The following is a 25,927-nucleotide window of genomic DNA, read 5'->3' on the forward strand; positions in this document are numbered from 1 at the left end:
GTTCCCAATGTTGCTCCATAAAAAGTAGAACAAAAAGGCAAGTATTCTGTGCAATTAGTTGTTATAAACCAAACTACTTTACCTAAATGTGCAGAATCAGCAAACTACCACGGCCTCTGCGTCTGTTAAGATTTTCACTCGCTTTTTTTTTAACATGTATACCCACACGGAGTAATATGTTCCAATGCTGCTGTTTGCCATTAACCTGGTTTTGAGATATATAATTAGAGTAGAGTTAGTGTTACAGGTTATTGGCGAGGGGTTTCGTACCTGCCCCAGGTTGTCGAAGTTGTACTTGTGCCGGACCCATTTGTAGTTGGCCTGCAAACAATCTGACTTGTTGGTAATGTTCCTCACGTCCTCCCCTTGACAAACAAAGAACTTTCCCTTGAAAAGCTGAGGAGAAGAAAACAAAACACGCATAAAGCCACTTCACAACTGTTGGGTTTGGTTGCAGGGCTCGGCAGAGAGAACGCCATTTCACTGAGGGATTGTTTCCCCTGGGAAAAATGTACACTTGGTTTGTGTCAAACTGCGAAATCAATGTTTGAAGATGGAATTGAATGGGATCTCTACCCAGAGCATGGCCCATCAAAGATGTGCAGGTGATTGTTTGAGGTTAAGGGACTGTAAACTTGAAGTTAGCATTTGGTTTTTATGGTCTAAAGCAGATGATATAATGTACATGAAAGCTTATACAAAGTAAATAAACCACATAACAATTCCCTTTGCCAAATGGGCAAAGGGAATTGTTATTATTGAATAGAAAGGCCTTTAAAATGAGGGGAGGATTCAATCCCCATCATAGCACCCTGACAGCTAATAATATCCCATGGCTTTTCTTGGACAGATGGTTTAAGGACATTAAAAAAACTGATGAAGGATAAACAAGAGCTCAAACTGCTCCAAGGGCATGCTGTGTCCTGATACAAATTGCTACTTTGGCTGTACCTCTTAAATCTTCATTAAAACCTAATGAGTAACTGTACATGATTAAGGTAATGCATATTGCAGAGAGTACATGCAGAAATTACAGTTTGTTTAACTCAGAGAACATAAGGACCCTCTAATATCTTCATATGATGCAAATGATGTGCAAAACTGAGAGTATTAGCCCTCTGAGGGTGGCGTAGCACCCGCTCCTCTCACCTGTACTCCAAGGATGCCAAAGATAATGAAGAAGGCACAGCAGATCACCACGATGTTGCCGATTGGCTTGAGTGACGACATCAGCGTCTCCACCACCAGCTTCAGCCCCGGGGCTCTGCTGATCACGCTGGAAGACGGCATATGACAGCAGGTTAGTGATCCGTGTGGGTGTCTGCGTCTGTGTAGTAAGCAGTTAGGTCACAGCTATACAGATGAGGCCAGACGGAGAAGCGATGCCTGGAGCACTCGCGCTCTCTCGACCTCTAGATACTCTGCGCACGCCAGGAGACTCACAAAACACACCCATTCATTTCTTGTTCTTTTTTTTTGGTAGTAGTTCTTTAACTCGCTGGTTCACAGAGAACTTTTCTTGAATGTCTTTATTTCTTTCCGCGCTCATCTTTCTTGCCTCCTTTCGTTTTTGCAGTTGAGGGAACAGACACATCTAATTAGGCCAATGTACTGATGAGAATGTGCAATTAGTGCCAGCAAGGCACCCGACGCTGCTCTGTACTGCTGCTGAGCTCCAGTTGAGCTTCTAAGTTAAGCTGGAACCCAGATGCAAAAAGTATTCACACCCATGTATTCACACATGTTTACATGTTGTCACTTTACAGCCATAAACATTAATGCATTTTATTGGGATTTTTCATGGCAGACAAACACAAAGAGCTGCATAATTGGGAACTGGAAATAAATCTGTTAAAGATTTTTTTGTTTTTTTGTTTTACAAATAAAAGTGTGATGCATCTAGCGCCTTTTTACCTACCAGTATTCAAAATCCAGTGCAACCAACTGCCTGTACCTAGCAGCTTAAAAATGTGCCTATTCTTTGCAAAATATGTCCATCTCAGTCTATTTGGACTTTGGCCATTCTAACCCGTGAATGCGCTTCAATCTAAATCTTTCCAAGCATAGACTACACATTCAGACTATTTGAAAACCACTTCTTTCCGCTACCCCAATTATGCACTACTTTGTGTTGGCCTAGCAGATACAATACTATTAAAGCAGTTGGCTGTGACCTAACTAAATAACAAAATGTTGAAAAGACGTGAACGTTTTTGCGAGACACTAAGTTAAACCAGCCCTGTGCCCCGTCTCCAGCAGAAGCTATTTATATGCACGGAGAAAACACCAACATGATGGAGAGCATGACTCATAAACAGGTCTGAATGAAGAAAAGCAACGCTGCACAGTGAAGGAAGTCATTAAGAGGATGAGCTGCTCTTGCGTTTGCTTTTATACATCGCGGGTTCTCTCTTGTGAAGCCGGCCGAGGAAGTCGAAGTCAATATGACGATCCGAATTGATGCGAGATAATGAGGAGCAGGGGCTGACAGAGGCCACGCTGATCAATACACCTGCTTAGAAAACCCTGAGCTGAGCTCATAGGTGGTGTGCTTCACAGTGATTCTTCCAGTTCTTTTAAAAATAGTTTCTCGTTGATGTCAATGCCGCCTCTGATGCGTAGAGGGCAGCAGTGTTCAACCTGTTTGCATCATTTCTTTAGGAGGCAACGCCAAGGTGTTGATGAATATCCTGTGTTTCAGAGCATATGAACAGGTGCAACGGATTACTATGCAAAGATGTAGATTGCCTGTGAAAAACCACAGGACAGTCTTTCTACCTTCTTACATCATGTTCCATTTTCCATCTTCAGTCTGAAAACAATTAAGGAGGAAAATGATGCAAGGATGAACCACTTACTCCGATTCAGTATTCTCTGACAATACAGTACAGGGCTGCACACCAACTGCAATGGATTTGCTTTTGTGTAGGACATGAAAAGGAGGATGAGCATGAGATAGAGATGGATGGAGGCACACGGAGGAAAGAGTTCTTTGCTCCTTCAAATCTAAATATGTGCATAATTTCACAGCAGCTCCCAGCATGTCCCTGTTTTGTGTGCAGCACAGAGCAGGCAGACGGGAGAGCGCGGCGATGCTCGACACCTGCACACCCGTGCCACCCGCCTCTCTCTGCACCGCCGGGAAATCACTCACGTTGAGGAAAAGGGAACAACAAGTAGGAAAACAGGACGCAGCAGTGTTCAAACAATGCAAACACTGATTAGGTGATGCTGAGATGCAGAAAATGGGGTGGTGGGGGGGGGGGGGACTCCTGATGTGTTGTAGGAAAAAAAACGAGAACAAAGAAGAGGAAATTTAGTTTTTCATTATCATACTCAGTTTTTCCACAGTTTAAGCACCTTCAATTTTAGTATTTGTGCAAGTAAAGAGTTTTGCTGAATGTATTTAAACCAATTGATTGTTAAAACTACATACTTTAATCCATTTTAGTGGACACGTGGTTTTCATGTTTCTATAAAAAGAAAACGGTGCCTTTGCATTCAGCAAAACTTGGTGGAAATAAATTAGGTTGGCATAAAGAGCTGAAGGTCTGTTCTGCTTAGGCTCAATCAGATTGGATGGAGAGGGTCTGTCAACAGAAAATGAATGCCACAGATTCTGAATTGGATTTATGTCTACACTTTGACGAGGCCATTTTAACACATTAAGATTCTTTGATCTAAACCACTGTTTGGTTGCATGTATAGGGTTGCTATAGGGCAGCTGAAAAATAAATCTCAGCCCCAGTCCCAAGCATTTTGCAGCCTATAACCTTTTCTTCCCAAAATTGTCCTGTATTTAACTTCATCCATCTTCCCATTCCCTCTGACCAGCTTCCCTGTCCCTGCTGAAGTATAGCAAAAACGTAGGTTACACTATATTTGAAGGGGTGTACATAAGACCAACATTACACTGTCATAAACATGACTTAACACCTGTTATGAACATAAATTACTCTTTATGAATGTTTAGGACTGTTGTCATTAATTGTCATTTGGTAAATTATGACACTATTAAAGCAAAGTTGACATTGTGTAAAATGTCTTTGTTATGACAACTTGACATTGACAGAGACAAGGTTAAGTTTAGGCCTTGATTTGGGATTAGGTTAAATTTAGGGTTTGATTTGGGATTAGGTTAAATTTAGGGTTTGATTTGGGATTAGGTTAAATTTAGGGCTTGATTTGGGATTAGGTTAAATTAAGGGCTTGACTTGGGGTTTTGTTAAGTTAAGGGCTTGTCATAACAAAGACATGTTAAACAATGTCAACTTTGCTTTAATAAATACATCATTTACCGAATGACAATTAATGACAACAGTCCTAAACATTCATAATGAGTCATTTATGTTCATAACAGGTGTTATGTCATGTTTATGACAGTGTAATGTCAGTCTTATGTACACCCCTTCAAATAAAGTGTTACCAAAAATTGTACTGTCGCCTGAACCATGTATCTTTGTGTGCATAGTGTATTCATGATGATGTACAGTGTTGGTTTTCCTCCTCACTCAGTATTTTGTATTAATGCCAATAAATTAAATTTTGCTCTCATTAGGGATTCCATGCCCCCTATAGGAGAAACATGTAAATGGCTTATTGCATGGCTTTCTTTCAGCAATATCCTTCATGCTAATCATTTATAAAGACTAGACTGACCTGTTGACAGATTCTCTCATGTGAGCTGAGGGTTTCTTAAGCTCCTCCAGAGTTACCATGGTCCTACTGCCTGTTAGTTTAAATGCACGCCCCTGTCTTGGTAGGTTTAAGTTTGTTTTTTTTCTCATTTATTTCCACCTTTAAATGATGGAACAGTGTGATGTTCAAACTTTGGCATGTTGTTTTATAAAAAAACACACTTTAATCTTCTCCACAACTTCACAGAAAAACTGGGTTCATACTGAGATTAAGTTACACTTGCAACACACGAGACAGCTAACACATTAGCTTCCCAATTGGAGGGCTTAAGATAATTACATCATCATCAAGTGACGAATGAGCTCGAAGGCCAACCCGGCAGGGTTCGCCCGCAGAAGAGATTTATCAACAAACACGCTCAGTGACAAGAGGTGACCTCATAACTGTCACAGACCTGCTTCTATAAGACAGCCTGAAGCCTGGGAGTCTGTCAAGTGGGATAAATGGTCCCACCAAGTTGTGTGGGGCTGCTGGGGGATGTAGAGGTGCCACTAGGTGACAGAGGGTGGTACTTGGGGCCTACCCTCAGGTCTAGTTGTGCACCTCATGATAAATGACTACATAAGTGTGTGTGTGTGCTTGTTCATGCTCTGTTAAACAAAGGTGATGCATCATTCTGTCACACATGCAGATGCTCCTGCACCCCTGTGGACCGTCTTTTTTAGTGAAACCAGAAGCTGCTTTGAATATCTCTACTCTCAGAGCAAACAACAACAAACTCCTGGAAAATCCATACAGAGGCTCACGTATTTGTGTGCATTTCACTTGTGTGTGGCAACCAATGCTCACACTGAGTTTCTCAGCAAATATTTCTGGGAGCACAGTAATGACGATCGGTGATTGATACTTATTCCCATATCAGCCTCAGCAGCACAGCACTGCCAGAGGCAAAACCACAGACGACTGAGATGTAATTGAAACAGGCTTCTAAGTGTGAGGCTGACACATTCAAACTGGGGCAACAAGCTGATGCTGGTATTAATGCTGAGGCATTATGGTTGTTAAAGCTGTGTTTTAACATTTTTTAACAGTTCCGACGGAAACTTTTCATTCAGTGACAACTTTAATGATGTTGCAGGCAGGAAAATATTATCAAATTAATTAATGTTGACTATATTTGGTTTGAAAATTATTTAAAAGATACATATCAGGCAAAATCCACTTTTTTTCGCCCTTGATTACATTTTGATTTTTACTTGGAGTCTCTAGGAAAGCAGAACGTTTTAATGTAGTCTGTCCAGAACATATCTTTATTTTATTTTTCAGCCATATTCTCCAAGCTGTTGAGTTTTTTTCCTCTGTTACTTTTTTTTTTAACAATGACATCACAGTATTTACTGCAGAACTGCTAAACATGGCCATGGACTTCCGCCTTAACAATTTTGCGAATCCACCATTTTGTATTTTTTACTGTGATTTTGTAGTCCAAGATAAAGTACACTGAAGCTACCAGTGGATAAGTGAATAAATTTCACTGTTGGGTGTATTAAAAGAGCAAAAAGGGAAATTTCATTATTTTAGATAGGAAGAACTCATTTTAGTTTTCTGTGTAACTAAAGGATCTCTTTAGATGGACTATGGTATGATGTCACACGCCATCTCTCTGTGTTGTGCTTCAGTCTCTTGTTTACATAGCCAGGCTGGTAGCACGTGAATGTACATGTATGTGAACAGCTGCCACTCAGGGCTTAGCCCCTCCCTCCCCATAAAATGGCACCGCCACGTTCACCTGCAGACTATCAGGATCCGTTATTATGAACACAAGCAAACAAAAACAAAAAAACTGTCTTTGGCAAAACCACAGAGTCAATTCTAGCAACGCAACAATTCAACTTGGTGGGCTTGTAAGCTGCTCATTGTGACCCTCATGTACATTCAGGGCATTCTTTTTTGCCAAAAAATTTAAAATTGAAAAGGATGACTTGTCTGGTGCTTAGATTTTGGAGATAAAGAGATGCTTCCTCTGTCCATATTTGAATGTTCTTAATAGTTGGTCTGACAGTGCTGATGAGAGGCTTGTACGAAGATGTTAAAAATAGGGAGTAATGGTTAAAAAGTTGTTATTTTAAATCCACCCTTAAAGGTATAGTGGATGATATTTCAGGAACGGTGGGTAAGAAATACCCAAGTCACACTCTGAAGAACTGCGCGGACCATTCTATCTGCTCTTCGTGTGACAGAATCTCCCAAATGCACTCTGGTATATTTCTTTCTTCTGAGGCCTTCTTCTTCTACTCATAAGCTTGTAAGACAATTTGCTTCTTGCAACTCAGCCATTTTCAAAGAATATGGCAACAGCAGCGGAGCTTCAATGAATGGCTGAAACCTAAGCCTATTGGATACACAAACACTAGAAGTGTGCATCCGCACCCAGCAAGAGGTAACTAGCGAGGAACGAGCACCCAGATGAGCATGTCACAATAGATAAGTTGATCCCCTCGGAACTCGGAGCCAAAAGAAGATCGTCCACTATACCTTTAATGTTACTGTACCTATGGTCAAGTATGATTTCTCCTCTTGTGGGACATTTACCATATTGATGGAATTTAAGAAGTACAGACTTAAGCTTGGCTCTGTTGAAGTCTCTTGCTATTACAAATATTCCGTCTTGATGAGCTCTTTGTTGTTCGCTAACAGCAGTTAACAAGTAGTTCAGGGCTGGGCTCTTGTTAGCATCAGGGGCTATGTATACAGCAGTGATCACCACCACTGTGAATTCCTTCAGATAGAAGGAGCAGCCTCTAAAAGTAATATGTTCCAGATCCAGAGAGCGGTGAGTTTCTGTAATGTTAGTTTGTGTGCACCCACTGTTATTCGTGGAATATACATAGTCCTCATCCTCTGCTTTTACCAGAATCGGCTTTCCTGTCAGCGCAGTCCACCGTGTGACCTTGTAGCTGGATAACCTCTGAAAGGAATGTCGGGTTAAGCCAGGTTTCGGTGATGATCCTAACGCACCAGTCTTGTGTGTTGCTTCACATGGATATAATATGTTCCAGGTGTTTGGTTTTATTAGAAAGTGATCATACATTGGAGACGAAGAGACTCGGCAGTGGAGGTTTATGTGGGTTGTTAGCTAGCCTGGCCCGTACACAAACTGAATAAATTACACTCTCCTTTGCTCCTGATAACATTTGCCTTACTCGCAAAGTGTATCCAGTTTCCCCCTGTAATTGCTTTTTATTTTTTATGACTTTAAAACCTTCCCTGGGATCACCCTTGCTGCAATCTCAAGATTCAACAGGATGCAGTTGTGGAAAAATAAGGCCGTGTTGCGGTCAGAGATAGACCGGTCTGAGATGACAGAAAGGCAACTTTAGGTCAAATAAACACTCGTTACAGCCAAAGCATGCAGAGTGCCATACCTAAACAAACAACACTTGGAATGGAAAAGCTTTGAGATATGGTGGAATGGGCTACTTGCATCATGAAGTTGCAGCTGACGAATCTACAGCAACAGTGTGATGCTATTATGTCAATATGGATCAAATCCCTGTGGAACATTTCTAACTCTTGCTGATCCAAAATGCTGCAGCAAGAGTTCTGATGAAAATCAACAAGAGGGATCATATTTGTCCAATTTTAGCTTCCCTTCATCGGCTTCCTGTTAAATCAAGAACATAATTTAAAATTCTTCTTCTAACGTATAAAGCCCTTAATAATCAAGCTCCATCATATATCAGAGCTCTGATTACCCCGTATGTTCCTAACAGAGCACTTCGCTCTCAGACTGCAGGTCTGCTGGTGATTCCTAGAGTATCTAAAAGTAGAATGGGAGGCAGATCCTTTAGCTATCAGGCTCCTCTCCTGTGGAACCAACTCCCAGTTTTGGTCCGTGAGGCAGACACCCCGTCTACTTTTAAGACTAATCTTAAAACTTTCCTTTTTGACAAAGCTTATAGTTAGAGTGGCTCATGTCACCCTGAGCTACCTCTATAGTCATGCTGCTATAGGCTTAGGCTACTGGAGGACATCAGGTCCTATTTCTCTCACTCTACTGATTTCTACTGTTCTCCAGTCTACTGTTCTCCAGTCTACTGTTCTCCAGTTTTGCATTGCATTGCATTAAAATCACTGTTGTCATTTCAGCTTTTAACTTTTTGTTCTTTCTCTTTTTTCTTCATAGTAGGTACACCTGGTCTGGCATTCTGTTAACTGTGACATCATCCAGGAAAGACGGCTCACCCGCTACTACCATCTAATGTAGAACAGATTCCTGGATCAATGTGTGCTTCTGTGCTTGTTTGTCTGTCTTGTTGTGTCTCTGTTCTGTCTTCTCTAACCCAGTCGGTCGAGGCAGATGACCGTTCATACTGAGCCCGGTTCTCCTGTTTGTTTTTCCTTCCCGTTAATGGGGAGTTTTTCTTTCTGCTGTCGCTTCATGCTTGCTCAGTATGAGGGATTGCTGCAAAGCCATGTACAATGCAGACGACTCTCCCTGTAGCTCTACGCTTCTTCAGGATATTGCTGAATTGGCGCTATATAAAATAAAATTTAATTGAATTGAAAATCTGTGCTAGTAATAACTAAGGTAGTTCTAAAGGCAAAAGGGTACCCAACTTGGCACTATCAATTTCTACTAAACTAACCTGCTGTTCAGTATATATCCTTTAGTTTTTAAATATTATAGATTGTTGCAAGATATATTTTAAAACATATTTTTAAATATCTGGAATGAAAAATATGATAAAAAGGTGGACGAACGGTAAATGGCTTGTACTTGTATAGCACTCTAAAAAGTCCAACAACCCTAAAGCGCTTTACACTACAATCATTCATTCACCCATTCACACACAAATTCATACCCTCATGGTGTTGAGAAATGTTGGTAGCCACAGCTGCCCTGGGACAGACTGACAGAGGCCATGCAGGTGAAGCGTCTTGCCCATTGACACTACGACAGAGATGGTCGGAGTGGGGGATTAAACCGGCAACCCACCAATTGCAGTACAAACTCTCTAACTGCTGCACCACTGATGGATGGATGGATGAAATAATTTGGTTGTGCAGCTTCAGTGGTGAAGAGCGTCAACCAAGCCTTTACAGCTCCTTTGCTTTCACTTTATTCCTTTCATCAGCAGCCCTTTTTCCTTCCTCCATCCTCACTTATACATCGCCTTCCAACTCTTTTCTCACCATCTCTGCCATTTTGCATTTCCCTCAAACACAAGAAATTACACTCTCCTTTGCTTGTAATATTTGCCTTACTCTCTGAATTTTTCCAATTTCCCCCAGTAATTGCTTTATATTCTTTAATCTGACTTTAAATCCTTCTCTGGGTGACATTAATTCTGCGTCAGCCATGCTGCCATCCAGGGATTAAATAAAGCAGGGCCAAGACTAACAAACTGAGGAGTCAGCAGAGTATCAGTTAGAGTAAGTTGCCTCCTGTGAGAATCCAGTTTGTTACATTTGGATCAGATTAAATCAGAAAACCTAAGGCTGAACCACACAATTAATCATTGATGCTACTTTAATAATTCACCTCTCCACGGCTATACACAAATCAAAGTGAATAGTACTTTCCTGTCACGTTTTGTGTAGTTTCTATTCAGATATCAATGTTGCTGCATTCATTTAATACAAAGATAATCAGCCACAACAGTTAGAAAGTTAGAATTGGAAAGAAAATTGTGTAGAGACCAGAAGAAGACAATGTTCTTCTATAAAGAGATTGTTCCAACATAATCATTACCTCTATATTTATGGATCTCCACTAAAATTGCTTCCTTTTCTGAGTTTGATTTTAATCTGAAAGACCAGTGAATCCATCAATGTCAAAAGGTTTTTTTCTAGGGTATACTCTTGGGGTAATTTTGGTCGGCCGGCCACTCCTGGGAAGGTTCACCACTGTTCCATGTTTTCACTATTTGTAGATAATGGCTCTCCCTGTGGTTCGCTGGAGTCCCAAAGCATAAGAAATGGCTTTGTAATCTTTTCCAGACAGATAGATTTCAATTACTTCTTTTTCATTGGTTCCTAAATTTCTTTGGATCTTGCATGGTATCTAGATTTTGTGGATCTTTTGGTGTCCCTCACTTTGTCAGATATGTCCTATTTAAGTGATTTCTTGATTAAGAATAGGCGTAGCAGTAATGGCCTGGGTATAGCCTTGGTGTAGCTATGGAAGGTAAACTTAGGTGTGATAAAACACAGTTAAATGTATAGCAGACGATCTTGTTTCGGCTTCGAGTTCTATTGGTTGTCCCACATGCCAATCATTGTGACGTGCTCACCTAACACGAATGTGCGTGTTCATTCCTTGCTAGTTTCCTCTTGCTTGCGCATACTCGCTTCGAGTGTTTATGTCTCCAGTGAGCTTTGGTTTCAGCCGTTCATTGTAGCTCCGTTGCTCTCACCGTACACTTTGAAAATGGCTGAGAATCGCAAGAAGCAAACTGTCTGACAAGTTTATGAGAAGAAGAGAAAGGCCTCAGAAGAAAGAAATAAGACAAGAGTGCATCTAGGAGATTTTTTCATGCGCTCACCCTGAGGAGCGGAAGAGCAGGTAGGATGATCTTGCGCATGTGCAGTTATTCAAAAAGTGACTTGGACGTTTCTAATCAACGTTTCTGGAAAGATTGTCCATCATACATTGAAGATATGTTTTAACAGGGGGGCAGTCACTTTGTCACACCGGGCCACGTTGATTAGGGATTTTTTCTCTCCCTTAAAAATTAAAAACCTTCATTTTGAAGGCAGTTTCATACTTTTAAAGCCAGTAATGCCGCCAGGGGTCAGCGTCCCACGGTACCCGCCCTCGCTTGCCACCTAGTTTACACTGCAGCCAATCCCAGTGCTTCTCTCTGCAGGTAATGGGCCCACATAGAGGGGGGAATCTGTAACTTCTTCGGCCTTAGCCTGGCAGAGCCGCAGGAGCCAAAGCTTTGACTACCAAGTGCTTGCTGGCAAGCTCGCCCACAGGCCTGGCTCCAGGAAGGTGTCCAGGTCTCACTAATCTAACCTAATGTTGTGGTCGTTCATGTCGTTGAAAACAATGACTCGTTCTTTCAGCTCTTTGTAAGTTCTCGACCAGAGAAGGATGGATTGTCCCCTCTGGGTAGAGGGTCAGCCTCTGCCTGAAGTGGAGGAGTTTAAGTATCTGGGCATATTGCTCACAAGTGGTGGTAAATGGAATGAGAGATGGACAGACAAATTCTCCAGTCTGTTGTGGAGAAGAAGGAGGTGAGCCAAAGAGTAAAGCTACGGATCATGACCGAAAGAACAAGATCCTGAAATTACGAAAACATTGGATGTGTTATGGATTTGAATTGTGATTCTCTTTGAAGTTTTCTACAACTAGAGCAGCGATTACATAAAGGCATAGTTCAGAGTCATGATTCATAATTCTGAATCATTTACAGTATGTACTACTTAAGTATCCCTACGTGCAATTAACCAAAAAAAAAATGCCCTGATGCTCCTGAATATTTAGAGATAATTTTTCAGGTGTGCAAAAATACAATTCTGCTTTATGTTAATTTGCTACTTAAGTAATTCAGGCCCGATGTTGATTTCATTTATTTTAAAAGCATTATTGCCAACAAAGTTCTTACTTCCATCTGGGGACAAGACACAAAAGCAACAGAACTTTCTTTTGAAAGTTTCACTGTGATAAAAAAGATGAAACACAGAACTCAGAATGTGTTGCCTTGAAGCAAACACACCCCTTTGACGCGCACAAACAACTCGGTTGGAACTTTAACTAGAATGTCACATCTTTAAGGCAGCCTAGAGCAGCAGCCTCTGCAAACGATTTCACTTTGCTGTCAGAGGTGAGTGTCAAGAAGGCAAAATGATGGCGAGAAGAGATCACTGCTGTTTGGTGGGATGAGAATGAATATTTGATATCTGCGCTCCTCTCGAGAACCGTGATAAATATTCAAGAGAGGGCAAACTCACAGAGCTCCTCTTCTGCAGATGAGACACTGAGCATGAAGATGTAAGTCAAATCAAGCATGAAACCAGGCGGATCTGAAAGAATCTAAATCCACACGAGACATAAACTGAGGCCAAAACCAAACATATACACATTATTTTCAGACCTGCAAGCACAAGAATGGACGCCAGATTAGATATGTCCACTGCATTTCTGCTCAAATAAACAAGACTGTCTAAATACATGATTACAATAACTTGGGTATGATGGTAAACTAAATGCCTTGACTCACAAACATAGCTTTACACAAATACACACTCATCATCTAAGTCAGGCATCAAACTCAACAACATTGCTATATCTTTAAGGATTTACAATCAAACCATTAAGATTTTGCTTCTCTGGATTTATTATCACCCATAAACCACTTATATTGAAAGCCAAATACCATATTTCAGATCCAGAAAAAGTATGGAAAATAAATGAATCACCAATCAGCATTTCCGTTTTTTTGCCAAGTAGATTGGTAACTTTAAATGAACTTTTTAACATCTAAAAAGGCCTTGCAGCCATGCCCTTCTTGAAAAGAGCAACTACCTCGTATGGATGATGAAAGGCAATTTACATCACAGAGTTGTAAATACTTACAACTATACCGTATGTAGCAAGGGACCGCGTCTTTTGTCGATAGATAAAATACTATTTTAAGGTAATTGTGTCAAATGGGAAAGTGACCACACAATGCCATCTCTATTGCCAGGGATCTTAGCTTTAGAGGAGGGAACACCTCATAGACGCCGGGTGAACCCGTAACTCATTTCATTCTGCATCTGGGAGAAATAACTGAAGTAATGTGAACGGCCATAAAACAAAAGGTGCTGCAGCCATTTGTAAGCATTAAGTTTTATGCTATTTTTTTTAGATACATTTAGATTAGGTTATTTATTCAAGTCATATATTTTATTTGCATATTTATTTCTATGTCTGTCGGTTCAAAACATGCTGATGTCCACAGAATGTGGTAAATTAGTAAAAGCTCTCCCCCAAAAGGCTGCATCAAGGACGACAAGCCTCTCCATATGGGCACCGGCATCCACAGCCACACCAGGCCCACTGCCATGACTTTTTAGGGTCAACTTGCATGCTGTTGTGGGGGAAACTAACTGCAGACAGACTTACAGAGTCCGACTGGTGTGACAGAGGGGGTTGTCTGACCAAACACAATCACTGCATAGCTGGTTTACATTGACTAGGGCATTCTCGTGGCAGAGTTGTAGGGAGTAACCTGCTGATACCACTGCCTGTGCACATCAGAGTAACAATGTTGGTTTCAGAACTGGAAATTATCTTTGACTGCAGCCAGAATTTGTTTGTTTTCAGTCATGGATTTTGTCTCAAGCTGTCATTAGTGATAACTTAGTTGGACAAATCTTGATATTATCCTAGAAAAAGAACGATTCCTGAATGCAGTGCACTTGTGTTTTCATCTTTCAATTTTTTTAAATCTATAGCCATTTTTTGGACATATTTTATTTCATGAGTGGTTCCACCTGCTTCAAGGGCTGCTGTCTGCCTTATGTGTCCCTGTTTGTAAATAAGTCTGAGGCATCCCTGGGAGAGGCACCTACCGGAGTGGCCTAAGTGTCCTTAGCAGCCTCAGCACTCGGAGCATCCCCAAGATTTTGGTTCCGGTGTTGGAGATAAGAGACACCAGGATGTCAACCACAGAAATCATCACCAGCATCCCATCCAATATGTTCCAGCTACTCCTCAGGTAGGCTTTGTCCCCGAAGAACCATCCCAAGGCCACAATCTGCACAAAAAAGAGTGACATAGAGGACAATTATATTCAAATAAAGAAATGTAGAGGTACTTTAGTTACATGTTACTTATTTGGGAGCCTGTAAATGTTCTGATGCTTGATAAAATATTTATATCTGAACGGAATCAATTAATCTGTTGCATTGTGTTTTGTCTATTTGGCAGTAGATTGGTTTGCCATTGAGCTTTTCATTTATTCATTAAATGTCCAGCTTACACTGCAAAAGGGAACTAAACGTAAATAATATTTTCTTGAAATTAGTGTATATTTCCTTGATTTGAGCAGGTAACTAAGACTATTTGCCAATGGAATAAGATTTTTACACTTAAAAGAACAATTCATCTCCATCATCTTGTTTCAAGTGCAAGGTATCTAATTAACTTATTTTAGGTCTAAAATACGCATTCCAGTGGCAAATAGTCTTATTTAGCTGCTGAAATCAAGCAAAAACATACTAATTCCAAGAAAATGTTCTTAACTTTTAGTTCCCTTTTGGCAGTATGTGCTTGCTGATAAGGGATTGTAAAACCTGAAAGTGTTCCAAACTCCAAATTTCTCAGAATATATGTTTCACACATCCTCTACCGCAAAAAAGCAGTTTTACACCAAACACTTTCTCCCTGTTAAAGGAGCCCAACATGACAATTTTTTAATCATGCACTACAAGACAGCTTGAGAATTTAATAGATTTGCAATTTTCGGTGCATGCCAGTTAACAGTTCATATATATATATATATATATATATATATATATATATATATATATATATATATATATATATATATACACACAACAAACTTGATTGAAGTTTATGTAAAGATCAAGTGGAAGGAAAAAGGAATAGCAGTTTTCAAAATCAGAGCAAAGATAAATCTGAAAAGTGCAGCATGCATCTGTACTGAACTCAGCCATAAAATACAATCAAGTTACTAATTGTAATAAGATGTACATATTTGAATACCTTTGTAAGGTACTGTATTTATAGATGTATTCATGCATTATGAATATACACTGTTCCTCCCATCAACCAGTGAATCAGTAGATATTCACATAGGAACCAAAATGAAGATCAGACACCTTATTTTATTCTTACAAACATTATTTGAGCATCCAATATTAAAAAAAATATATATTTAGATGAGAAAATTAATTTTGAGGTCGCCACTTCATACAAACCTGTTGTTAACCACAGCATCTTTTTAAATTTGGGCTAAAGTCAACATTAGGTTGGGATTTTGTTGGGTAAGAATGAATCAAAATCAAAGAAGTATCCAGGAAATGCAATTTAGTTTCAGATTATCTCAATTAACACAATTGTGTGTGTGTGTGTGTGTGTGTGTGTGTGTGTGTGTGTGTGTGTGTGTGTGTGTGTGTGTGTGTGTGTGTGTGTGTGTGTGTGTGTGTGTGTGTGTGTGTGTGTGTGGTAGCCCTCACAATCCTATGTAACTGGGCCAAAAATAGAGACAGCGGCTTTGAATGAGTGACACCCATGATCTTTCCTCTCCTCTGCCTCCGCTTACTGCTGCCCACACCTGTATGGACATCCATTCAAAGCCAAGCCATTTGAATACAGGCGAGACAATCCTTATCCTGTGCGTGCCTGTTTTTTATTTTTTTGCTTTTTTTTTTGTCTCTCCAGTCCTGTTTTGCCCCCCTTTCCTTTCCATTTCCCTTTGTGTTTTAGGGGTTTAGAGATTCTAAGGTAGAGCCACAGGGGAGATTTTGTTCTTATGAACAGCTTTGACGCTGAGGGATTTCTCAAGTCTGGTTGCCGCGTCTTCCATCTATTGCTAAATCTTTTCCCCTGACTTCCATATGGTAGGCTAACAGATTAATAAACTGCATCACATGCTATCGTCCATGACCATAATTTAATAATATAATTGCACATTATTCTTAATCTAAAACAGATTCCTTAAAAGTTAAAATAATGATGTATTGAATTAGCTGATTGTGTATTAAAGAGAAATATTTATCCTCTCTTGGCCCTTAAGTGTGTCCGGTAAGTGGGTAAGAAAGGAAGTCTTGGCTGCCCGTTAAAATTGCTCTGTGTGTGGTGGAGTAATAATGGGTAATGTTGAGCTCACTTTACATGAAGGTTTCAGTTATTCAGTTACTTTTACCTTTTAAACCAAAGATTCTTTGTTTCTGTAAGCCACATTATGTCAGATAAATTCCCTCAGGGTTCTGCTTTAGGGCCATTACTGTTTTTTGTTGTTGTTGTTTTTTTGGCCCTATATAGTCTATCTAGATCAGGGGTTTCCAAATTGTTCAGCTCATGGGCTGAAATTACGTCAAAGCACCCAAGAGCCAGAACATTACTAAAAATACAACTTAACCAAAAAAAAAAATATATATATATATATTTTAAACCTGCGCTACAAAATATGATCATTTTTAAATAAACAAGTAGCATTATCTCTATTTAGACAATTCTAATAACTTAATTCCAATCAGATTTTAGTGCACTAAAGTCAGCATTTGAGTAAATGTTGTTGGATAGCTGTCCTATGTACTATGAAATTAAAGTAAATGTAAAATGTATGGTTATTAAAAGAATGTTTTGTGTTGTACCTACCATTGAATTCAATATTTAATTGTAAATTTTAACTTTTTAAAATTTTGCCATAATATAAAAAAAACCCCGCCTGGTCTAGATCACATTATTAACAGAACGTATGATATCTTCTCTCTCCTGTGCAGTTTTTAAAATTTGCAATTTGAATGTATGGATTTTGTATTTATTTAGTTAGCTGAGATAAAACTGTCCATTGAGGAAGAAAGGAATGTTAGAGATGACTTCACTGAAGACTGCAGAGCAAAGTACACCATGCCACAGATTGAAATAAGCCTGTGGTCATTCTAACCACTTTGTTCTAAAAAAAAAAGAAAAAAGAATCTACTGTAGTATAAAAACGTCAGGCGAATGTCTTACCTTTACGGTCATCTCTGCCACAAAGATCGCTGTGAAGATGTAATTGGACAATGTCAGGAAGATCCGCTCCTGCAAAATGACAAAGAGACACAAGCTGACTGGTTAGAATCCACATGGCCTCTTTTTTTTTTTTTTATAAAGTTTTGTCTCTAAACTAATCCAGCGTCTCACTCAATTATGCATGAGGCAGCTATTTGCTCTGAACACATCTTTTTCCTATGCAAACTCCTGCTGCAGTCTAATGATAGCTGGCAGCCCCTTATGAGGCTTGGTCTTTATTTGCACTACATGAAATATTCAAGTAAAGAACCTCATTAAGATGCATTCCTTTACAAATATTCAAGAATGCACTCAAGATTACTTAAAGGAAGCGTTTCTGTTCTGTCAGAATTCAATTTTTAAAGCAATTTTCCATTTCCATGGTTATCAGAATAAAGGTTTGAACTGTATCCCTAAGCTCTTTATTTCTAACTTGTGTCTACAGTTAATTTGTCCATCCATCCGATTTCTTCCACTTATTTGAGATTGGGTGGTGGGTTTTACAGGTCCCCCTTTCTCTAGTAACTTTTTGTAGCTCATTATGGGGGATCCCAAGTCAAAATCCTAATCCATTTTACCCCACACTGCTTCACACTACTTGCAGTCATTCACCTATTCACTCACCCAGTCACATGCCAACAGTGGTGAGTTACATTGTAGCCACAGGTGCCCTGGGGCAGACTGGCAGAAGTGATGCTGCCAGATATTCGGTGACCACCAGCATCAGGCAAAGTGGGTGAAGTGTTTTCAAGTCTTTGAATATTGGATTCCCACGGACATAATGACTAAGACGGCCGGAGCAGGGTTTCAAAACGGCAACCCACCCATTCCAGGATGAACTGCCTGGCTCCTGCACCACTGTTGCACAATTGAGTTTGTGCTGACAATTTGAGATTCTCCCTCCAGGCCAGGTATCAGGCTCTTTCTCGGGTGGAATAGGATGGAATAGGAGATGGATAGATGCATTGGGTCTGGGGTATCTATTACCTCTGCAGCACTGTGGATGGGGAAAAAAGAGCTAAGCCAACAGTAAAGTTCTCTATTTTCCGACCCATTTTTAATATGCCTGTACAAATTCTCAGTTATCTGGGTTATCGCAACAGCAAGCAGGCTTCAGTTGGACGCAACAGGACTTTCGCTCAGGTTTTCTCAAAATGTTTCGAAATGTTTTCAGAAAAACTGAGCGAAAGTCTGGTTGCCTCCAATTCAAGCCTGTTTCCCATACCTAACATCTAGGTTCCTAGGACATGAATCATGGATGAAAGAATGAGATTTCAGATGCAAGCAGCTAAAATTAACTTCCCCCATAGGGTGGCTGGATTCAGAAGAGATAGGATGACAACCTCAGTCATCAAGGGTGTGGGGTGTGGGAGTAGACACACTGCTCATTCACATTGAAAGAAGTCAGGTGGTGTGGTTCGGGCATCTCATCAGAATAAAGTATAAAGCCTTCATTAAGAATCCTCCCATTGATAAGGAGACATACAGGACCCACTGAGGCATTACAGTTCAGTTTTAGTCCTGGGGATCCGGCGAAAAAAGTTGCTGTGTCACTGGGAGGAGGAAAGTATGTGTTTCTCTCCTCCCTAGGGACATGGATGAATGGATGGACGGACGGACGGACGGACGGACGGACGGATGGATGGATGGATGGAGGGATGGATGGAGGGATGGATGGACGGAATTCTTCAAATCAGTCAGTAGTCAACTCACAGCATGTATGTTTTTTTGTTTATTGCTTTTACTATTCTTACTGTTGCTGAATGTAGCTTTATATCACACTGTAATGGACTTTTGTGTTTTTTTATCTGTACATGGTGCTATTACGTAAGAAAAAAATATAAATATTTAAAATTGGTAGTTTTGTGGTTAGACCTAGCTTAATCTAAGACATGAAACACTTATTTTAAACACCATTAAGTCAACTTATTGCAATAGGTTTTTAAGTGACTTTTTTGTGCGTTGAAGCTTGCCCCCATTCTACATGTACACCAAGAAGATGATGGGGGCTTACTTGGTAAGCTCAACAAGGTCTGAAGGGAGAAGTACTGCAGACTACAAAGAATGAGATCCCCTCATCCAGTGCTTATTTTCCCTACTCCCCCTCTGTCTGAGGAGAGATGACCCTGTCCTGCGTCTAAATGTCTATGCCCGTGTGTGGGTGTAGGTGGCTGCCTTTCCCACGGCCTCTGACTACCATCCCACATGCTCTGAGGAGTCCAGAATTACATGTATACACAACAGGGAGAGCATGCCTGCAGAGTCAGAGTCATCAGTCGAAATTCCTCTGTAAAGATGGTCTGCATCTCTGGTTGTCATTTGTGTTTGCGTTTTGATCATTTCCTCGTTATTTATGCTCTGTAGGTCTTGCCAAATTCAGTTCATTTCTCTGCATTTAATATTCTTAGGAAGGTATTTCCATATGAGTTCATAGATGTTTAGTTACTTGATTTGTTCTGCATTTGTATTCATTTCTCTCAGATTAGCGTTACTCTTTACCCATTGGTCGGTAGTTTTGTTGTGTCTTAGCTCAGTTCCATTTGTGTTAATTGGCCTCCCTCCCTCAGCTCCCCTACTTTCATTCTGCCACAGTCAACATCTTCTCTGGTTTGCTCATATGGTTAATTTGTCATTTTCACCCCTGCCTCAACAACACTCAATATCACCTGGTTTTTCATTGTTCCTTGCTGGATGGAACACTGTTCCACTGCCTGTTTCTCTGTCTGTGCTCCATGTCCTGTCCACCTGTTTCAAGACCTGTACGGACGGAGGGACGAATGGATGGTGCACTGTGCCACAAGACAAAGATGATAATGACGTGGCTCAAAGATGTTTTGTTTTTTTTGTCTTTTTTTCTCAGAGTACTCCGGCTTCCTCCCACGGTTCAAAAATAAGAATTTCTCTCTGGAAATTGTCCTGAGGTATGTAAGGTGTGTGCAGGATTGATTATCCTGTGTCTCTGTGTTGCCCTTTACCTGACTCCGCCAGATAGATTTGCTCCGCATATCCATCTGGAAACCTTCCGTTGAAGTAATTTTGGGAAGGGGCGAAAATACTGGTTAGCTGATTGGCCTATGTTGGTGATAGACGGGCCAAATGAACCAATCAGATTCGTCGTCGCTCGTAACAGAGCGACGACGAAAACACAACCACAAGCCAAGCTACTCTTGCTGCTGCAGGTAAAGGCTCGTTAGCTCAGCAAAGAAATACTCTGTAGTTCCGATAAAACTTGCTCGATAGCCGCGCTAACGCTAGTTTCGTCAGCCGAAGCCGCCATGTTCTTTAGACTGAACTGTCGCTTCCCGTTGCGTCACACCTCAACCCGCCTCAAAGCCAACGCTGATTGGACGTTCGTTTGGTGAACGGCTCCAAATTTTCTTCAACGGAGGGTAGCCAGACTTTACCTGACTCCGCCAGATAGATTTGCTCCGCATATCCATCTGGAAACCTTCCGTTGAAGTAACTTTGGGAAGGGGCGAAAATACTGGTTAGCTGATTGGCCTATGTTGGTGATAGACGGGCCAAATGAACCAATCAGATTCGTCGTCGCTCTGTTACGAGCGACGACGAAAACACAACCACAAGCCAAGCTACTCTTGCTGCTGCAAGTAAAGGCTCGTTAGCCCAGCAAAGGAATACTCTGTAATTCTGATAAAACTTGCTCGATAGCCATGCTAACGCTAGTTTCATCGGCTGAAGCCGCCATGTTCTTTAGACTGCTGTGATTGACTGGCAACTTGCCCATGGTGTATCCTGCCACTAATGCAGTAGGCACTGGAGGGTAAGCGGGTATATAGGCAATGGCTGGTTGTACTGTGCTGTACAAGCAGCTACTTGATAGTGCTAAGTTAGGAGAAAAAGTCCTTACATTTGCAGGGTAATATTGTCAACTGTTTTAGCTGAAAATCTCTAGATTTGTTGTTTCCTGCACATTTTCAACAGTAGAGTAAGCGGGGTGCAAGTTAGAATAGAACCTAGCCCCTGGCTGAAGGTCTGCAAACGGTGATGTCAAATGCCCATCCCCTCCGCCTCCATTTTGTTCTTTAAAAGTGGTAATGTTGCTGTTTTTCCTACTTAGAGAACATCTCACTTTTCGCAGCGATGGGTTTTACAGTAGGGGCGAACAATCCATTACACTGCTTTGATATTAAACATAAATTTACTGTATTTATACATTCAATGCTGATGTAATTCAAATCACAGGGCTTCAGACAGTGATGTATTATCCCCTGGCTCAGAAATAATAAATCATTATAAATGGTATAATCATCCTCAATTATTTACACTCAGCTGCAGGATGACAGTATCCAGGCAACCTCAAGCACCAAACTAAAACAGAAACAGACTGCGGGCCAAATGCAAAGTGTTTGTCATAACTTTCAGGATAATAAGCTAATTATTTTGCCTGTATTCAACACTCAAAAGCACTACGTCTATGTAACGATGAATACATTTCAGTTCAGAGAAAGCATCATTTGTTTTTTGTCAAGCTGGCACAGAGGGTGATCAAAAGCAGCTCCTTACAAACAGTTGCACAAAAGTGATAAATTATACATGTGTGGTTGTAGAACGCGGCCCAGAACAAGATCAGCGAACCCCAATCGATTTACAATCGACTTCATTAACACAGAACAACCCAGATGGACAAATGAACAGCAGTGAACGGCCATTGCAAATGGGATCTGCAGAACGGTTCTTTCTCCAGTTTCAGGCAGCTTTCTGCCTCATGCTTTTCCAACTCATTTCAATGTAGGCCTCAGTGTGGGGAGGCTGACAAAATATTCTTCTTCGAGTATCTTGCCACTCTTTCATCCCATTGTTAACATGGCTGCTGGGATTGATTGTGGCTATCAAAATCTGTTTACGCAAGTGGAGGTGAGAGCGAAATAATAAATCTGTGCGCATGAGTCTGCAATCCCTTGCCACTGATTAAAATGGGTGAGCCCCAAACATCTTGCTTCCTGGACAGTAGCCATGCGCGCAAGTGCTCAAGTCATTTAAATAGTTACAGCAGCTAAAACAAGAGTTTCCGGAGATGCAGAACCACAATTAGGCCAATCCGTCGAGCACATTTCTAAAAGATAAAAAAGAAAAAGGAAGCTGTCATCAGTTTGTAGTTTATGCATTAAACTCTGCAGCTATTGCTGAGTGTTGTACCAATACAGTGCCTTGTCATGTATTTACAACTATTGAACCTTAACATATCTTTTTATATCATGTCCAGTAATTTTGGTGTTTCCTACAGGGATTTTATGCTATTAGAACAGTGGTTGCCAACACGGGGTTGAAAATCAGCAGGTTTTGGGGTCTTGAGGTGCCTTTCAGTAATCATATCAAATCTAGAAATACAGATACATATTTATGCCATACATTTCAAAGACATAAAGTAGGGCTTCCAAACTGATAAAGGCCATATATCGGCTGCTGATTGAAATTTGTGCCGCCAACAGCGATGTTTGGGGCTGCAAAATGTGTACAGATTCAAGGGGATTGGCTACTTTAACAAGGCACTGTATATATTACTGTACTGTGTGCGTTTGTCTTAGAGCAAGGCATCCTGCCACTCCGTCTCCATTTGAAGGGATGCCGCATCAGCTAAGGAGGTTATGGTGTTGATGATGCAGTGCAGCAGATCCAGAGGTAAAGCACACATCACCCAGAGCAACTGGCTCACAATCAAACAGAGTGGTTCCCTGCTTACACAATGTTCCGCTCCATTTCTCTGCAGAGTGTAATCCACAGAACGAATTCTGTACTGTGCCAGAGCCTCCGTTTGGACTCGCTGACAGGTACTTTTTTCAACATCTCTCTATGTTTTTTTTTTTTTTTTTAGCTGTCACCAAGTTCCTCCATTATAGACTCACAGATCTACATCAGTTAATGATTTTCTTTTTTTTTTTTAACCACATTTTTCTTCCTCTGCATCACCGAAGGCTGAATGCCAGCAGCAGTATCGAGAGTGCAACTTAACAGAAGACATTGTGACACTCACAGCACTGGTGGGATTGATGCGAGGCCTCTCCATGGCGATAGTGATGCAGTTGAGGAAGATGATGACCAGCACGATATGGTCAAACATCTTGTGGTTGATGATCTTATCGCACACGATCCGGAACCTGTGGAAGAAACCGAAACAAGAAACGTACTCAACGTCCAGTATGAAAATATAGTAGATGAGGAACAAAAGGACAAAAGAGCTACCGATGTTTTAGTGTTTCATTTAATATGTTGAATGTATTACATTTAGCCTAGCTATTCCCGAAGGTGAGTACTCTGCATTGGGATGTACATGGGAAAACATAGACCAACGTAAAAAGAAACCTTAAACAGGCTATCTTAGCACAATACTGACACCACAGAGAGTCTGTCAGCAGTGAACCAATGACCAATGACGGGATAAAGGAACAGTGGTAGTTATATACATGGACCAGTCTTACCAGAAAACAGGTGAATATTACTTTTTTACAGTTTATAGACTGTAGTGGTGTTATAGTAACGATATAGACAGAGTGAGATGGCAACATTAACACACCCTGTGGTTTTGTATAGGGCAGAATTGTCAAGATTCTCACAACCCACTTCTCTACAAGTTTAGATGTATCCCTGCTTCAACACTGTATAAAGTTTAATAGAAATAGTTCAGCTCCTAGTGAACCAGATAATCTAAGAAGTATAAGCAGCAGCTCACAGGGTTTTTAATATTAAGGTTGGTTCACAAGGCATGTTAATTAGCCCGATTTTTACTCCAGTCTTCCAATTTCAACAAGCCCCGACTACCGGCGTGACTCTTAAGATATTCTCGAGAGATATTCCTGCTGTGTATGGTGTGTTAAGAGCAATCCGGTCCACTTGGAAGGACGTCGGGACTGCTCCGAATCTCAAATTGGGGATATTCAACATGTTGGATTGTCTTGCCCCAATATCCTAGCATGTGTGGTGTTCCCTAAGCACATAAACCTCCCACTGTCTTTTGGAAATTTCCAGATTGTGACAAGATCAAGCAAACATTGCAGTGCAGATGTAATAACCTTGGCAGTGGCAGCATGATGGTATGGGAAGAAAATATACAGTGTCTTGCAAAAGTATCACCCCCCCCCTTAATATTTTTCATGTTCTGTTACCTCAAAAGCTGGAATTAAGATGGCTTATTTGAGAATTTGCAACATTTTACATACAAAATTAGAAGTCAAAATAAGAGAAAACTTCAGCATGCAAAACTGTCCAGCCCCCTTAAATCATTACTTTGTAGAGCAACCTTTTTGTGGCAATTCCAACTGCAAGTTGCTTTGGATCAGGCTCTATGAGCTCGCCACATTTTGCCACTGGGATTTTTGCCCATTCCTCAAGGCTAAACTGCTTCAGTTCCTTCATTTAGGATGTGTTTTTACTTGTAAACAGTCAGTTTCCGATCTAAGCACATATGAGGATATGCCATTCCAACGTATTTAAATCTTTCACCTTAAACCACTGAAATGCTGCTTTAGCAATCTGCTTTGGGTCAATGTCCAGCTGGAAGGTGAAACTCTGTCCCAGTTTCAAATCACAGGCAGACTATCAGGTTTTGATCAAGAATATCCCAGTATTTAGCACCATCTGTGACTTGTCTGCAGAGCTCCTTGGTCATCATCAAGTGGACTCAAGGACACGGCAGCAAGCACTATAAACCACTAATGACATTTTTGCATGGGCTAAACAGTCAGAGACATGCACCACACTACACACCAGATTACCTCTGCAAGACATCTACACACCTTCGTGTGGTTATATTAACCAACTTTTAGGAGCTGGTAAATATGAAATAATTTACTGTGCATCATGGTTGTAGTACATTAAACCTTACAGAGAGGGCATAACTTTGTTTTACAGTGTTTTGCTATCAATACCAAAACGACTGCTGACACATTTGGAAAGTAAAAAGTTCTAGGACAATATTTTTGGAAATAGGTATTTAATTAATTAGTAGTAATTATTAGTTAAACCAGCTTAAATATTTTTGAATATATGCACAATGCAATCTGTGGGAAGTTAAAGGTCAGATTATGACAATGAAATCAGAATGCCTGGTCGCTTTCAATTGCTTTTTTGTGCCGAACAAAGCTGAAGGCTTGACTTAAGTTCCTTAATTCTTGCTTTACCCTACACTCAGCCCTTTGAATCGTCTTCTTACCGAAACGTGCTGTATAAATAAACTTGCCTTGCTTTTCCTTAACTGGATGTCAAGCGGAAACACCGTATAAAAGATGAATAATCTCACTTACAATAAGCCAGGTAGATTTGTGTGTAGTCTGTAATGAACCAGTGTATATTTTGGTGTCATTAGTTATGCTCACTTTAATTAAAGAGGTTGCCAGGCTTTAAGCCCCTTCAAAGGAAGCTGAACAATCCAAGGAGCGACTGTTCTATGTGATAGTGTCAGGGATTAAACTGGGAATCAAAAGAGATTTGAAGGCTCATGTGGGTATAAACGTGCAGCAGGGGCATTATACTGTGAGGCTCAGATCTGGATTTCTGGCTTTATTTGGTAACATAGACATCCTTGTGTCACCACTCACT

General features: G+C 40.6%; 1 protein-coding gene and 1 long non-coding RNA gene across 13 annotated transcripts in view; one reads left to right on the forward strand and one right to left on the reverse strand.

Moving 5' to 3' along the window:
• Positions 1 to 25,927, reverse strand: part of cacna1g (calcium channel, voltage-dependent, T type, alpha 1G subunit) — a 333,543-nt gene that overhangs the window by 65,340 nt on the left and 242,276 nt on the right. For all 12 annotated transcript variants that reach the window (XM_036142517.1, XM_036142513.1, XM_036142509.1 and 9 more), the window contains 5 exons: positions 23,367 to 23,490; positions 17,336 to 17,404; positions 14,206 to 14,390; positions 1,150 to 1,276; positions 271 to 396 (listed from right to left, as the gene is read on the reverse strand). In XM_036142517.1, the coding sequence (XP_035998410.1) occupies positions 271 to 396; positions 1,150 to 1,276; positions 14,206 to 14,390; positions 17,336 to 17,404; positions 23,367 to 23,490 (631 nt within the window). The remainder of the gene's footprint in view (positions 1 to 270; positions 397 to 1,149; positions 1,277 to 14,205; positions 14,391 to 17,335; positions 17,405 to 23,366; positions 23,491 to 25,927) is intronic.
• On the forward strand, positions 22,912 to 23,399 carry LOC118564406. Its single transcript, XR_004931843.1, has 3 exons — positions 22,912 to 23,014; positions 23,103 to 23,163; positions 23,308 to 23,399. It is a non-coding gene; the product is annotated as an uncharacterized LOC118564406 (long non-coding RNA).

This window comes from Fundulus heteroclitus, chromosome 10, assembly GCF_011125445.2.
Source record: "Fundulus heteroclitus isolate FHET01 chromosome 10, MU-UCD_Fhet_4.1, whole genome shotgun sequence".
Lineage (NCBI taxonomy): Eukaryota > Metazoa > Chordata > Actinopteri > Cyprinodontiformes > Fundulidae > Fundulus > Fundulus heteroclitus.